The 15,786-nt window shown below is 45.6% G+C and overlaps 1 protein-coding gene across 5 annotated transcripts in view; it reads left to right on the top strand.

Annotated features, from left to right (window-relative positions):
- The window catches only part of SHANK3 (SH3 and multiple ankyrin repeat domains 3), a 3,072,962-nt gene that overhangs the window by 2,131,251 nt on the left and 925,925 nt on the right, over positions 1-15,786 (top strand). For all 5 annotated transcript variants that reach the window (XM_069629467.1, XM_069629466.1, XM_069629463.1 and 2 more), the window contains one exon: positions 4,345-4,469. In XM_069629467.1, the coding sequence (XP_069485568.1) occupies positions 4,345-4,469 (125 nt within the window). The remainder of the gene's footprint in view (positions 1-4,344; positions 4,470-15,786) is intronic.

The raw sequence follows: 15,786 nt of genomic DNA, 5'->3' as shown, positions 1-15,786 counted from the left end.
GCATTCTCTGCGCCGAGATGAAACTCGTGCATTTTGGGATCCGTCTTTGCTGTCCAGTGTTTTGACAGCTGGCCCCTCATCCTATCATAAAACAGTGGCTCTCCTTTTAACAAGCCGCGGCCACAGAGATAGTCCTTCGTCTCTTTCCTCACTTGACGCTGGACTGGGAAACAGCGATTAGGTGCCGGCAGGTAAGCTTCCGTCGGCTCGAGTGTAATTAACATTTGACGCCGACTCGTATAGATGAAGCAAATGGGTAATATTTGTTTACTCTCTGATGCAGGCTGTTAAGAAGGGAGTGCGAGCGCAGTGAGCGTCAAACATGTAGCTACAGCCACACGGGCTGATAACACCTTGGCTCGGATTTCTAATGCCGCGCGGCTCTATGGGCTGACAGTGGCTCACCCACCCCAACTACACGTGGAGAACAAGTAAGTACAAAAAAGATATAGGTGGCTAATAAATGCCCTCCTTTTTTGTTTTGTTTTCCCTCAGGAGACAGAATGCATTTTGGTCGCTGTAGTTTGAACTCTCCTGTCAAGGGAACGTAACCGACTAAAAGAAACCCTTCAGTATATATGGTAATGAACATCGCTTTTGCTTTTGAATTAACAAGATTAATCAACTACTTTTAGGGATACATCTGACTGCTGTATCCGTTCTATTCTATTCATAGATACATGTACTTCCTTAGATGCCCAATTCATAAGACGGCTCCATTGAGGTCAAAATTAACTGCCCTCCACACCTAAAAAGAAATATTTCACCAGGTCAGTGGTAACCCTACTCCATGTGTGCACAATACATACAATAGATTGTGTTCCCCATGAGGCTTTCGTTTAAAACAAATCTGTTTTCATCTGTTCCTAGGGTTCAACTGTGATGCACAGGGTCCAGGCACCACAGTAGAACACTGTCACAAAAAAAAATGTTTGCGTCCTGAAGACGGGTCTCGGAACTACACTAACCACAGCTAGAGCAGGGAAGTGCTGTTCCCCGCACCAGAAACGCATTGAAGTATATTCGCTGGTCAATCCATGTTGGATAAACATCTGTATTTGATACTGCTTCAACTTATGTTGGATAAATATCAATATTCAGTTGAAGTCACTGTTACTAACATCACGTCACTCTGACATTCATATGAATGACATTTGCAGTTTACTTAGCAACAGCTCTCCTTGTGGGTAAGATCCCATTGTGTTTTGTGTTGGTCTTCAAGCCACATTTGCACATATTATTGTTTTATATGTTTTATGTGAGCACATTGTTTGATATATGTAAATTAAAATATGTTTCTTTTTGATATAATGCCTTTGGTGCAATATAATTTGATGATCTAAACAATCATCTTGTGAGTAGTTTTTCGCCACTGCTGATGTGTGGTAGAGGTGGGTAGCTAGTGGTATATTGTGCTTTTGTTCTGACACATCTCTATAGACCTTTTACGACTCCCTGTGACTCAGGTACTGAAATCTGTAGTGAGTAACAGTAGGTAGAGATAGGACTTCAGAATTTAGAAAACACATTTTCTAGCCGTCTATAACTGCAGAGAAGCAACTACGTAACTTGAAGGGGGGTCGGGGTCTATATTGAAAAGCAAAGAAACAGGAATTATGTGGGTTAATTTTTACATTTCTATTTAGCATTAAGTCACCTGGCTTTTGCATATCTAAGAGGAAAGGGAAAAAGTAAGTGGACTATTTGAAGCTCATCCAAACTGAATAGAAAAGGATGAAATACACATCAAGTAAGAACACTGGATGTGTCTCAATGCCCGCAAGTTGTATGTGCGCAATGCAAATGAAATAAATAAATGTGTGGGAAAGCACATTCTGGTACAGCTATCATTTAGGGATGTCGTCAGTTAAGCATGCCACATATTTGACCGGAGTTCAATATTTCGTTTTTCGTTTTTACAACTATTGTCAGTGTCACAAAAAAGGTAGAGAACGATTTTCAGTTTGAGGCCTGTCTTGCTAGGTCTAACATTTCCAGTAGTATTTCTGGCTGGTTACCTTCCTTGGAGTGTACATCATGCAGTCATTCCTCAGCTCTCTTTCTGCAATAAGCCCAGTGATGAGTTCGGATCCCTGGACGGACCCATACCATGGCCTGAGAGATTCTGGAGCCCTAGGAATGTGACCCTACAAGGCCAGTATAAAAAAGAACTGTGGGCTAGATGGAGAGGGTGCAGGGTGGGAGCTACAGAGTACCCCTCTGAAGCCCTGCCCCTGCGCTGGTCTGTGAGATGTAGTCCTAGAGCCAAAAAGCTTAGATCATGAAGATCTACTGCGGCCGTCCTATCAAAACCCTATCCGCATTTCATGTATCCACACCAGGGAAGGTTAGCCCAAGTATAAGCTCATGGCCTAGGAAATACTTATACCTGAGGGGCACAGAAAGCGGCCCAAGACCCAGGGTTTAATTCTGTGCGGTTCTTCCACTTTCTCTTGGAAATGAAGAGAGGCAGAACCCAGTTGCCTTGATTGTGAAGTTTAAGATCAAAATAAATCAACCTCAAGAAAGCCAGAGAAGAGGAGTATGCAAACCATTTAAACCCAAACTCAAGAACAGAGAGTCGGGTAAAACAAACCTGTACATAAGAAAATAGGAGACAACAAGAAGACCAGAGAAGAAGGGTCTAGAACTCTGTGAAGTCCAAATGTGAGAACACTGGAATCAACCCTGAGGAAAAGTGAAAGAAGGGTGAGGGAACCCCAAGTAAGGCTGAGCCTGGCTCATTTTGTGAATAGCTCCATGTAATGGCCACCCCGTGTTATATTCCCACAATAAAAGAACATCATTTCAGTGCAATTTCTGACTTTGCCTGGTCATTGATACCTGTCACCTTCATGACACTTCCATTATTTGTCCACGCTGTCAACCACAGATTGCACCAACTGTGCTTTTCCACTTGTAAGCCCTGTACCTATAATGCTCTCCCTTCCCTTCCCCTTTCTAGGCCACTTGGTACCGGAGCTTTCAACCTTTTGACCCCATGCCCTCAGGTTTTGTACTCCCTTTGCCCACAAGTATTTTTATAGTGATGGGCTAGAACAGATCCATGCTTTTCCCAGAACGTCAGCTCCATCATTCAGCATAATCGTCCTGACAGGCCCAAATTCACTGCTCCCTTCCATGAAATCAAGCTGCCAAGTCAGATGCAGCAGAGCAGGGCAACCATGAGACTCCGCACAGAGCACCCTGAACCACTGCATGCAAGTGGCAAGGAGGCAAATCACCTCTGCTCCCATGCTCACTCAATCCTTCAATCTCAGGGCAAGAGTGACGAATATATGGAGCGACCTCCTTCACTCGCCCTATCACAGTCCAAACCAGAGGGCCCATTAGCACAACTCACTTTAATGCACAGCTTCCAGTAATACCCCTGCCAACCAGATCTTACAAGATTGCAGTTCTCCAGTGAGATTTCAAGCTTCCTATGAGGTCTCAAACTGCGTGGGTAGTATATAATGCGAGAGCTGGAAACAGTTCCAAGGTGAATAACACTCCACTATCAGAGCATTATTTATTTGGTGTTTTGGAATGTGCCACTCACATGAACATGAACCACCCAGTAGTTGAACGAGCATGCACCATTCATTGGAAACACATACGTGGCTTAAGCTCTAAAATGCAAGAGCTGGGTTTCCACAGGGACAACACCAGATGTCACGAATCATCCGTGTCAAAGTATAAACATACACTAACCCATTTCCATATTCCACCAAATAACATATTTGGTTGCCATACTTTTCATACATCCCAAACGGTGGGGCCAAGACATGCAAATGAACATATATGTACGCTAACCTTATAGCTATACCCACATACTGGAATGATTACTGGCAAAGTGGGAATGATCTCTGGCAAATGACAAAACAATGGCATGTGATCATCTATTTTGCTGTGTTGGGGCTACCTTTATATTAAGACAGTTCTCATCACTCAATTAATACAATTGACTGCAACTCCTAAATGATGTGCTGCTAAAAGACACTACAATCTAAGCTAGCACACATGTAATTAAGAATCACGTTTTCCTCGTAGCCATAATGTTTAAATAGAAGTGAATCTCTGACATAGTTTTAAAGTACTTATAACTTTGTTTTGAAAAAAGTAATTGTCCAATAGCATTTGCATTATTTCTTAAAACCTACATCTATACACAGTTGTAACTGCTACCCCTTGCTTATGATGATGTGTGCATTTATATTTTAGTAGGCTTAACATTTTGGTGGCCACGATTCTACTGCGTTTCTTCGTGCTTTTGCCTCTTCAAAGTTGAACGACAATTTAGTTAATAAATCACAGATGTTGACATGCTCTTTTGTTTTACAGCAGAGACGCCAATTGAGGAGTTCACGCCGACGCCCGCCTTCCCGGCACTTCAATATCTGGAATCTGTGGATGTGGAGGGTGTGGCCTGGAGGGCGGGACTCCGCACCGGAGACTTCTTGATCGAGGTAAGGGCCAATTGGGCTTGTTGAGTTAATGCCATTAAAATCGGGTGCCAGCGATATAAGCATCCTACAAGGTCAGAGTATACGACCATAAAATGGCCTTACCAAAAGGCATTCAGCAAATAGCCAGCATTCATTAGTTTTGTAGAAGCAATATTGGACTTATAGTCTGGTGCCAGTTCCCAGAATGTGTCTAATTGCTTACAATTGGTCTTTATATCTTATTGTGGGAGGTGATGATGTGGCTAAGCACCATACCCAAAAAAAATCGAATATATTATAGACTTGGGTCTGGTGGTCTGCATAAGCACAGCTGTGGTTATCTGTGCTTTTTAATTTAGTAAGTTTTTGAATTCTTGTACCATTATTTTATCCAATGTTGTGAAGAGAGTTTGTGGTAATGCTAAATGTTTCGACATGGCCAAAGGAAACAGTACTGTACCCATGCACACCTAGGTTTCCTCCCCTAGTTACAGACCTGCCACTCGTCCACACACTCCTCTATACTGCCCCTAGACACAGCCAGAGAGCCTATGCCTACATTCGTTCATCTACCCTCTGCTGAAAAGAGCCCATCCTTCAAGCTACTCGCCTATCGTTTTGTAAACATATCCTGGCTCCCTTCCATGTACACTTGTGCAACTTGCTAGAGTCAGTGTCCCTTCCCTCAGAGTCACACAGCAACCCCCCTAAGGACAATCCAACACCTAGCTCAATTATCTGTCCTACTGTATAGATAGCCCTCTCATTTGAGGCATGTACTCATGCTCACCTGTCTATCATTTTCTAGACCCAGTCTCCTACCATAGTGAATTCAGCTTCATGATTCTAGATAGAATATACCACCTCCACAGGCCATACACCCATGCTCACTTGTCTATCCTTCTCTATGCTCAATCCCCTCATCCCCTCAACCCATCTATCTTTTATGCAGAGCCACCTCCCTTAGGCTCTGCTCATGCAACCTATCTGTACTGCTATAGTTTAAGCCCTCCTGCCACAGGACCAATGTGCATGGTCACTCGTGTACTCTGCAATAGACGCATCCCTTCCCTAAAAACACTCATCTACTCTCCTGTAAGCAGAATCTCCCTCCTACCCATATCATAAAAGCTCCATCAACTATCCCTCTCTGGACGCAGCATCCCTTTATTAGGGCATATATCCAGGCTCACTCATCTGATATGCTCAAGAAACAGTTTTCCCGCTTAGGAAACTCATCTATCCTTCTCTAGACGCAGTCCCTCGCTCCCCAGAAATGGTTTCCCTCCATGCTCTGCAAACTATCCTTCTCTGGAAACACTGCACTCCTAAGGCACGCATCCATGCTCATATGCTCCATGTCTTATTTTCTAGACCTAACGCACCTCTCCAGAGCACTCATCCGTTAGTCTCTGTCCCTTAATGCATTAATGCAGTCATCTATTCTTCCCTAGACACAGCCTACACTTCTAGGGAACTATTCCATGCTTATATATGTTATCTTTACTTCCCTATGCACATGGACCGTCTCTGGACCCCATTTCCTCTTCCATGTGTAAGGAATGCATGGTATCAAAGTAAGACAGACACAAGTGACCACAGTTCAAGGGTGTTTATTGAACCTTATCAAGGGTGTAATAAAGCCTTTCTTTTTTAAAAATAATTTTATTTTGGTTGGCTGAAAAATCAACCTTTCAAAATTACAACATGTTATTATTCAAAATACCAATAAAAGCCAATCATATTTCATCTTTACACATTTCAATATTGAACAAAAAATAAATTCTCAAAACATAAACATAAACACTACAAAAAAAAAACACAAAACAGAACAGATAAGGAAAAACTAAAACCATCAGAATTTCCAACGTAGGGACGATTGACCTCTTCCTTATTCCCCCCCCCCCCCCGGGCATGTTGTCCATCAGGCAATGCCTTTCTAAAGCTAAGTCTAAGATGGGAGCAGGCTATGACCATCAAATAATAATAATGCAGTACTAGCGGAGTCCCGTCCTAGTGGAGTCTCGTCAAAATAAAAGGGCCTATACAAAAAAACTATTGCCAATCCTTATCGCTAATTTCCAAATAGTGTGGGGGAATGTTCATGAAAAAGAAAGAAGCGCTCACAAAATGATAAGTCAGGATGTTCAGGTCGTTGGCCTCCCTTACTCATGTTTTCAGCATGGGACAAGGCTGTTCACTTGAGCATAGCACACTCTTGGGCTTCTTTGGCACGAGCACACAGTTCCATTACCAACAAAGTCTCTTGATTTAGAGGGCTTGGTGAACCAAAAACAAACAAAAGGTTCTTTTAGAAATACGCAAGTCAGGGGAGTCACTCTACACCCTGGATCCCCCTCTTCTGGGCTCATATCCCTTTTATACAACAAGTCTCCCTCAGCCGGGCTCAGACCAGTCTCAGTTCAGTTGGCTGGGCATTTGTGTAGTTCTTCAACTCCTCCAGCATTATAATATTGCATTATCTTGGTTAAGGATATTCTAAAAGACTAGTAAACACTTTGTTTTTGTCAATTACGTATCCTGATTGCCTAAGCTTTAAAACAGTTAGGTTGATGGCCTAAGAGGCTGCTTACTTAGTACTCACCCATTGCATGCAGGTCCGCCCAACTCTCTGAATCGTCTAGTGAGACTGGCTTTGATGGCCACCTGGTACCAGTGCAAATTCTGGACATTGTGACGATTCCAAGGAGATCACCACACCTCCCCAAGATGGAGCTACCCCCTTTGGGAATAGGAAGGTGACCCCACTATGCTTAATACACTCTCAGGGACAGAAAAAGGAGGGTCCTTCTGGAGGTGACTCCCCCTTAGGGGATACAAGCCACCATCCTTCACCCCAGACTCTACCATCTTTATGGTATATATGGGAGCTAAGGTGTACGATAACTCTGCAACACCTTTCGCAATGGCTGACTCGACTTCTGGCCCGTACTATCCCCTGTTCTCATGGAAGGCAGCAGAGAAGCGAATAGACCAGCCTCATGGAGGAGCATCATTGAAAGAACCTATCAGAAGAGCAACTCTGCAAAGCCTGTAGAGTTTAACTGCCACCAACACTCAGAGGGAGGGTGGCTGGTAGGAGAGAAAGAACACCAGACTCAGCGTCCCAGCCAGTTGTCTGTGCAATGTCAGTGTAACAAGGCACAGCAAACTGGTAATGAAGAGTCCTGTCCAGTAACTCCCAGCACCGAGGCAAATACCCAAGGAGAAGCCAACGATGGGTCCTCACATGGAGCAAGCAGCTATAGAGGAATTGACAGCTCCCCACGCGGATCGCAGTTGACGAGTTGCATAAGAGGCTCCAGACTGAGAAAAGGCCAGAGCAGACTCCACAAACCTCCCGAAGACCACCGATCATCAGAAGCAGATAAATAGTGGCTCCAATGTCTCCAGGAGGTGAACAGCCAAGCAAGGAACAGGGAGAGAAGCCCCCAAGTGCGGAAACAACTGAGGAGATCTAGAGTGGGCAAAGAATCCAAAAGCCCTGGAGTAGGGAGAGAACCGAGAAGCCTCAGAGTGGGGAGAGAGCAGGGAAGCCCCAATGTGGGGAGGGAACAGAGAAGCCCCACAGTGGGAAGAGAGCCGACAAGCCCCAGTGTGAGGTAAACGAAATAAACAAGCCCAGGAGAGTGGAGAGAACCAAGAAGCCCCAGAGTAGGTAGAGAGAAGAACAAGTTACTTGCCAACTGGTAACGTTCTTTCAATTGGATGTTCCTCCAACGTATTCCTCATCTTAGATGTATTCCATCCAGCTTTAGCTGCTTGGTAAAACATTTTCGACAGAGGGCGCCCGTGTGTCGATGTCATCGAGTCAATGGTCCCTCAAAGGCCTCCGTCGAGGGTGACGTCATCGGGTATACAAGTAGCACGCAAGGCGCCCGTTGGCCTCAGTTCTGTTTTTCCCCCCTCACTCTTGTTCTACTGTGAAGATTGTGCCGGTAGTCAGGTGTTAGCCTTGCGAGAGTTGAAGTGCCAATACACCCAGAAAAATCTACAGAGGGGGAGACTGGGAGGGCGATGAAGAATACGTTGGAGGAAAATCCAATCGAAAGAACGTTACCAGTTGGTAAGTAACTTGTTCTTCGAGTGGATTGTATCCTCCAACGTATTCCTCATCTTAGATAGACTGGCTGAATATAGTACCGCTTTACCAAAATTCAGCTCCTTAGACTGGGAAGCATCCAGACTATAGAATTTTGAAAGAGTATGCAGCGAAGACCAAGTTGATGCTTCACAAATGGATTTTATGGGAACACCTCTTTGAATGGCTGTCGAAGAGGCGATGCCTCTGGTGGAATGGGCCCTTAAGCCTTCTGGTGGGTCTTTCTCTGCAAATCTATAGCATTCTGAAATAAAAAGCACAATCCAATGTGATATGGTTTGTTTTGACGCCGATTGACCAAATTTCCTTCCGGTGTAGCCAATGAAAAGTTGGTTATCCACTCTAAGCTTGGAAAGCCTAGAAATGTAAAAGCTTAGAGCTCTTTTAGTATCCAACCTGTGCAATCTTTCCTCTTCCTTACTAGGATGAGGTGGAGGATAGAATGCGGGTAGAACAATCTTCTGATTCAAATGAAACTCAGACACAACTTTAGGTAAAAATTAGGGTTTAACCCTTAATACCACTCTGTCCCTATGGAACACAGTATAGGGTGGCCCAGAAGACAGTGCCTGCAATTCGCTCACTCTTCTTGCAGATGTTAAAGCAACTAGGAAAGCAGTTTTCCATGTCAATAATCTTAATGGACAAGTGTGCAAGGGTTCAAAAGGGGCACACATTAAGAATTTTAGAACCAGATTAAGATCCCAAATTGGTACTTGGAAAGGGTAGAAGGAAACACATTGGTGCGTCCTTTTAAGAATTGTACTACTAAAGGAATTTTGAAATAGGAGCATTCTTCCGACGAGCACTCAGGGACGTCATTTCACCAAAATGCTAGGGGTAGCGGAAGTGACATCACACGACCATTGACCCCCTGATGACATCACAGTAAGTGATGTCATTTGACTCCGCCCCAAAGTGATATTGCGGTTAGCGATGGAACACTACATTTCACCCGTTTACAAAACAAGAAATGGCATCACATGGCATTGTACACTACGAAACATATAGTTACGATATCACTATGTGATGTACATTTCATAAAAAATGGATCGCCATATGTACAATTAAGATAAGCGGTGTAGGCCCATATTACCAAATTACTGTCTATGCAAGCAGACGTCCATGACCAAATGATAATAATGTGTTATTATATAGCACTTACGCTTAAGCACTTTATATAGACAAAATATACACCCAATATCACCCAACCTGTGTTGGTACTCATTTATTGACCTCAGAAGGATGAAAGGCTGAGTGAGGCGTTTAAGAACAGACTAAATCAGTGACTCACCCCCTGAAGTGTGCCTGAAATAAACATTTAATGAGCCTAGCAATTATTGTATAGAATTCCAGAAAGACACATTATTTGGTATTCCTATTCTTTCTTATTTAGGGTCAGTGCTGAAAGTGTTAGACTTGTGGCACTCCTGTTCTTATTTTTCTTATTCTCTTTTAAGGGGCCTGAACAAGCAAGCCAGCCACCCCAGAAGATAAGAGCCACAGGCCAGGAGCTTGCATTACAAAAAAAAAAGAAAAAGTTTTTTAGAGGTTGCAAGGGAGACCAGAGAGGTCGCAAGGGAGACCTCAGAGGTCACAGTTGCGACCTCTGGCAACCCCTAAATGACGTACCTGCGAGCGCTTGAAGATGGAAAGCGCTGCAAGATAACCTTTAATGGTCCCAACATTTAGACCTCTATGTGCTAGGGACAAGAGGAAGGACAGTACTTCCGGGATAGAACATAGAAAAGGATCAACATTATTTTCTCTGCACCAGTTGCAAAACTTTTTCCAACGGCAACGGTATAGAGATTTTGTTGCTGGTCTTCTTGCCGAAAGCAACACCTCCATGACGTCATCTGGAAGGTCCCAATCCTTGTATCTCAGCCTTTCAGATACCAAGCGTGAAGGTTGAGAATCTTGACATCTGGATGGAGAACCTGACCCTCCATTTGTGAGAGAAGGTCCTCTCTCTGAGGAAGACGTACCGGGGGACAGATGGACATGTCTAGAAGCTCCGGGTACCACATTCTCCTGGCCCAATCCGGGGCAATTAGGATCATGCAGTTTCTGAACCGTCTCAGTCTCCTGATGGCCTGAGGAATGACGGGAATGATGCGTCCCCTGGGCGTCCTCTCGGGGGAAATTCCCTTTCGCAATACCTTTAGCACTTCCGGTTGGTTCCGGTCGCAAATAGGTCTATTTGAGGGGTTCCCCAAAGGGCGAAGATCTCTTGAATGACTTCCTGAGCCAGTTCCCTCTCGTGGGACACCGTGCTCTGCCTGATCAGAGCGTCCGCTGTCATATTCTCCTCCCCAGCTAGATGAACTGCCGTTAAGGAGATTCCTTCTTGAATTGCCCAATACCAGAGCTGCATTGCCTCTCTGCACAGAGTTAGTGACCCTACACCTCCTCTTTTGTTTAGATAATGCATGGCCACTGTGTTGTCCATCATTATCAAGGCATTTATTCCTCTGACAGATGGTAGAAAAGCCTCTAGCGCTAGTCTTATTGCTCTCAGCTCTAAAAGGGTGATGTGTAATTTGGACTCTGATGGAGACCAGCGACCGTGATTGTCAGATCGTTGGCATGAGCTCCCCACCCCATGAGTGAGGCGTCCGTCACTACTGTGATCTCCGGCCATGGTTGCCAAAACAGCTCTCCTTTTAGGACATTCTCTGTGCAAGTCCACCACAGATGATCCTGTCGAACTTTGTTCGGAATCTGAAGAAAATCTGTCATTTGACCTGAGAACTGGGACCATTGAGTCTTTAGAGCCCATTGAAGGGATCTCATCCTCAGGCGTGCCTCTGACACTACGAAGATGCAATATGCCATGAGGCCGAGAAACCTTAAGAAGTCGTAGGCCTGGAGATATTGGGCATTTTGGAATTTGGAAACCATCTGAAGAATGTCTTGAGCCCTCAACTTGGGAGGCGAGCTCTTTCCCAAGGATGTGTCTAATTCAGCCCTTATGTACTGGAGCTGTTGGGAAGGTGTCATTTGTGACTTCTTGAAATTGAGGGAGAAGCCCAGTTTGTGGAGGAAGTGGCAGGTGACTTTCAGATGATCCAGTGCTTGTTCGGCAGAATGTGCCCTGATCAACCAATCGTCCAGGAAGGGGTAGACGTGAATCCCCCGTCTCCTGAAGTGCGCTGCCACCACTACCATTAACTTGAAGAGCCTCACGGCGGAGGTCAATCTGAATGACAGGACCTGAAACTGATTGTGTGAGTCTCCAACTACGAACCTCAGGTATTTTCTGTGCTTGAGATGAATTGGCACATGAAAATAAGCATCCTCAAGGTCCAATGACACCAACCAATCCTGAAGTTGCAGGGCCTGAAGGATCTGAGAAAGAATAACCATCTTGAATTTGTTCTTCCTGAGGAGCCTCTTAAGTCCAAGATGGGTCTCAGTCCTCCATCCTTTTTGGGGATCAAAAAGTAAGGGGAGTACCATCCGTTGTTTCTCTCCGATACAGGGACTGGTTCTATAGCACCTTTCGCCAGCAGAGATAGAACTTCCTGCTGCAGGAGCGGGTCTGAAAACTTCAAAAGGTGTCTCCCTGGTGGATTGCTTTGAGGTTGCATTAGAAATGGCAGTAAGCTTGGGCTATTATTTCTAGAGCCCAAACATCTGAAGTAATGGCTCGCCATTCTTGCAGATGCTGCGACAGCCTGCCTCCCACTGGTGTCTTGTGATGCAAGTCCTCAAAGTGGTTTTGTGGCGGTTGCTGCAGCCACTGATGGCAAAGAGGCTGCAGTTGGAGTTGGCTTTGCACGTTTTCCTCGTCCACCTGCAGTTGGAGTTGGCTTTGCACATTTTCCTCGTCTACCGCGAGTGGCCTTTTTCTGGCCCCTTTGACTGGCCATTCCTCTCGCCTTTCCATATGAGGAGTAGTAATGATAGGAGCGTCCCCTCCAAGATTGTTCTGGCACACGAAAAGGCTGAGGTTGCCTAAAAGCAGCTCCTAAAGACTTGGCAGCTGCTTTTGAGGTCTACAACCTCTCAAGGCTCTTGTCAGCTTTGCTGCCAAAAAGGTGAGACTCGTCAAAGGGCATGTTCAGAAGGCGATTCTGTACGTCTGGTGCGAAACCCAACTTCCGTAACCACGCAAATCTGTGCATTACTGTGCTAGTACCCAGGGACCTGCTCAACTATCTGCAGTGTCCAATCCAGATTGAAGGGATTCCAGCATGGCCTCCTTTCCATCTTTAACAATGGCTAGGAATCCTTCCCTTTCGTCCCCTTCTGGAATTTGCTCCGCTGCCATTGCAATGCACTCCCACAGAGTGTACAAAAACTTTGCCAAGGCACATGTGGAGTTGGCTGATACTCGCCATACTCTCATCTTAAAATACCTTGTGTGCCCAGCCATCCACACGCTTGTTGTCCCTGTCCGGAGGGATAGAAGGGTACGCCATTTTATTTGAAGTTGTGGCTGCCTGGACCACCAGACTCTCGGGAGTGGGATGTTTAGACAGATAGCCGGGGTCGCTACTGGCAGGGCGGTATTTTGAAGTACGGGATTTATTCACTGAAGGAATAGAATCCGGAGTCTCCCAATTTTTGACCACCCTATTTTGCAAGGCTACATGGAAGGGTAGGATTGTATCTTCGGTGGGACCATGGTCCAATATATGGGTCAAATCATCCTGGATGAATTGGGTTGGTGGTCTAGCCCATTTTAAATAATCGACCACTTTTGTCATTATTTGACAGTATGAGGGACTTGCATGCTCCCCTGGTTCTGGCCTGCCAAAATCTGTTTCAGGAGATGTATCAATGCCACTTGCATTATATAAGGATTCCACCAGGTCCCTCATCCTGCTTTCTTCAGAAATCAGGCATTCTGGGACATTTGGGGTACCATTTTCCAGTCCAAAGGGTACATTCTCCTCATCAGATCTCTCCCGTTCCTCAAAAATTGAAGTCAGGGACTTGAAAAATTCCTTTCTAGGAAGAGGTTTAAAAACCTCTGCTGGGAGAGGTGGGAGCGGTGTGTTAGTGGAACCTGAAGGAATTACAGGCTTTGCAGCCTTCTCTTTTCCTTTTTCTGGCTGAGTTGGCTGAACTGGAGCCTTTAGAACCATTGGCGCCGAGGGCTTCGGGGTCGATGTCGATGGCGTCGATAGCGCCAACGAAATAGTGGTCGTCGAAGGCGAAGATTTGTCCTTCGAGGTGCGTTGGGTTTCGGACAGCGTCGGTGACCTCGAGCGGTCGACTTGACTCGAGCAGTCTTTTTCGCTCGGCGTCCGGGAAGGTTCGCAATCCTTCCTTCTTCGATCACCCGGGCACGAGGACCTGCGAGTGTCGGAGCGATGACGCTCCCGGCTGGCTTCCGAAGAAGGCGCAGACCGAGGCTTTGCATTCTCGAACACCTCCATCATTTTAACTCTGAATGCTTCCCACTCTTCGGAGGAAGAATGTTTTGTGGGGCATTTCATTTTTTGGGGGATTCCTCTGAGGACGAGGTGGAGGGGGAACTGTGGCGTCTTTTCTTTGATTTTTTCATCAAAGACGACGAGCGATGGGAATAGCTTCGGGACCTGGACCGATGCCTTTCGCGTCAAGGAGACTTCTCCTCACGGGACCTCGACTCGACGCTAGAGGCTTTCCGGTCGGATTTACGACCTACCTGTAGTTTTCCCTTCCTCTCTCGCAAGGCCTTCCCCGTCATCGCCTGACACGTCATACAGGCCTCCATGTTGTGGCCTTCCCCGAGACACCACAGACATTCTCTGTGCGGGTCCGTGATAGACATTTTTGAACCCCAAGATGTACACTTTTTGAAACCCGATCGCTGGTCGTAGTCGTTGTTGATGACGAGGACATATCGATATATATATCAGTATTATTCACTGCGTCACAGAGCTCGAGGCGCGGCGAATCTCCGAAGCAACATGCACTTCGGAAAAACAGAACTGAGGCCAACTGGCGCCGCGCGTGCTACTTGTATACCCAATGGCGTCACCCTCGACGGAGGCCTTCGAGGGACCATCGATTCGACGACATCGACGCACAGGCACCCTCTGCCGAATTTTTTTTCCAAAGCAGCTAAAGCTGGATGGAATACATCTAAGATGAGGAACACGTTGGAGGACACAATCCACTCGAAAGAGACAAGCCCTGCGGTAGGGAGGGAAGTAGAAGTCGAGAGTGGGGAGGGAGAAAGAGAACTGCACAGAGTGGGGAAAGAAGGAAAAAGTGGGGAGTGATAAGAAGCAGAGCCCCAAAGTCAGGAAGAGACCGAAAGAATCCCTAGTAGGGGAAGCAAGAAAGGACAAAGACTCCTAAAGTGGGGAGAAAACCAGTGAGTCCTGACTGTAGCCCATGGGTGGCCCTCAAGAAGGACACAAACTGTATGACTGAAACTGTAAACCTAGGCAGTGGCCTATCGTAAAGAGACCAAGAAGTGCCAGCAGCCATCCCTTTCATTGGGCAACCTGACATCCTGACAAGCACCCTTTCACTTGATCTGTTTTAGAGTATGGTTCAAAGTGTAGGTTAAGGAGAGAGGCCTTCTTCCTTCTTTAATGAATGTTCTAACTATCATGCCTCTGTGTCTGTCTTCTTATTCTGACTTACCACAAGATTCCTTTAAATTAATTCTGGACAAAGGGTCAAACTTCCAGATCCAGATTCTGGCAAATGGGTTCAATTTACAAACAGATATTCTGGATGAAGGACTCTAGCCAAAATACATCTAATTATATAAGAAATGTTTCTTAGTTTTGAACTGTAAAGGTTGACATTTTATGAGTCACCCATTCGAGAACTCCATTCATGGCTAGTAGATGTGTTAACTTAAGAGGCACAGATATTTCCCAGTAATGGGTGTGCAGGACCGAGTGCAGCAAGGAAGCCTTAATATATCAAATAGATTTTGGGAGGTCTCAGCGCGAGAACTTATTTTTAAATAATGGATTGAAATGGTGGCTTTTACTGAAAACCTTCTGTTAAAAAATAGATGGAAGAAAAGGGGGCGTTCCTGCAGTGGGAGAGAGGGGGGTGTAGGGTCATTAGGGACATGTTTCGAGATCAGAATGTGAAATCCTTAAAAGAATGCAAGCAGGAGTTTGGGGTGGGCGAGGGGGAACGGCTCAGATATTTCCAACTCAGACATTGGGTGATGTCCACGGGGATTTGTATGGCGGAAACCCGCGAGCTGACTCGATTCGAACGCTACCTTCTGATACATGAGGGATCCAG

Source organism: Ambystoma mexicanum, chromosome 12 (genome assembly GCF_040938575.1).
Source record: "Ambystoma mexicanum isolate Mex_15411 chromosome 12, UKY_AmexF1_1, whole genome shotgun sequence".
In the NCBI taxonomy this organism is placed as follows: Eukaryota; Metazoa; Chordata; class Amphibia; order Caudata; family Ambystomatidae; genus Ambystoma; species Ambystoma mexicanum.
The sequence above is the reverse complement of the archived record's forward strand: the minus strand, read 5'-3'. Positions and strand labels throughout refer to the sequence as shown.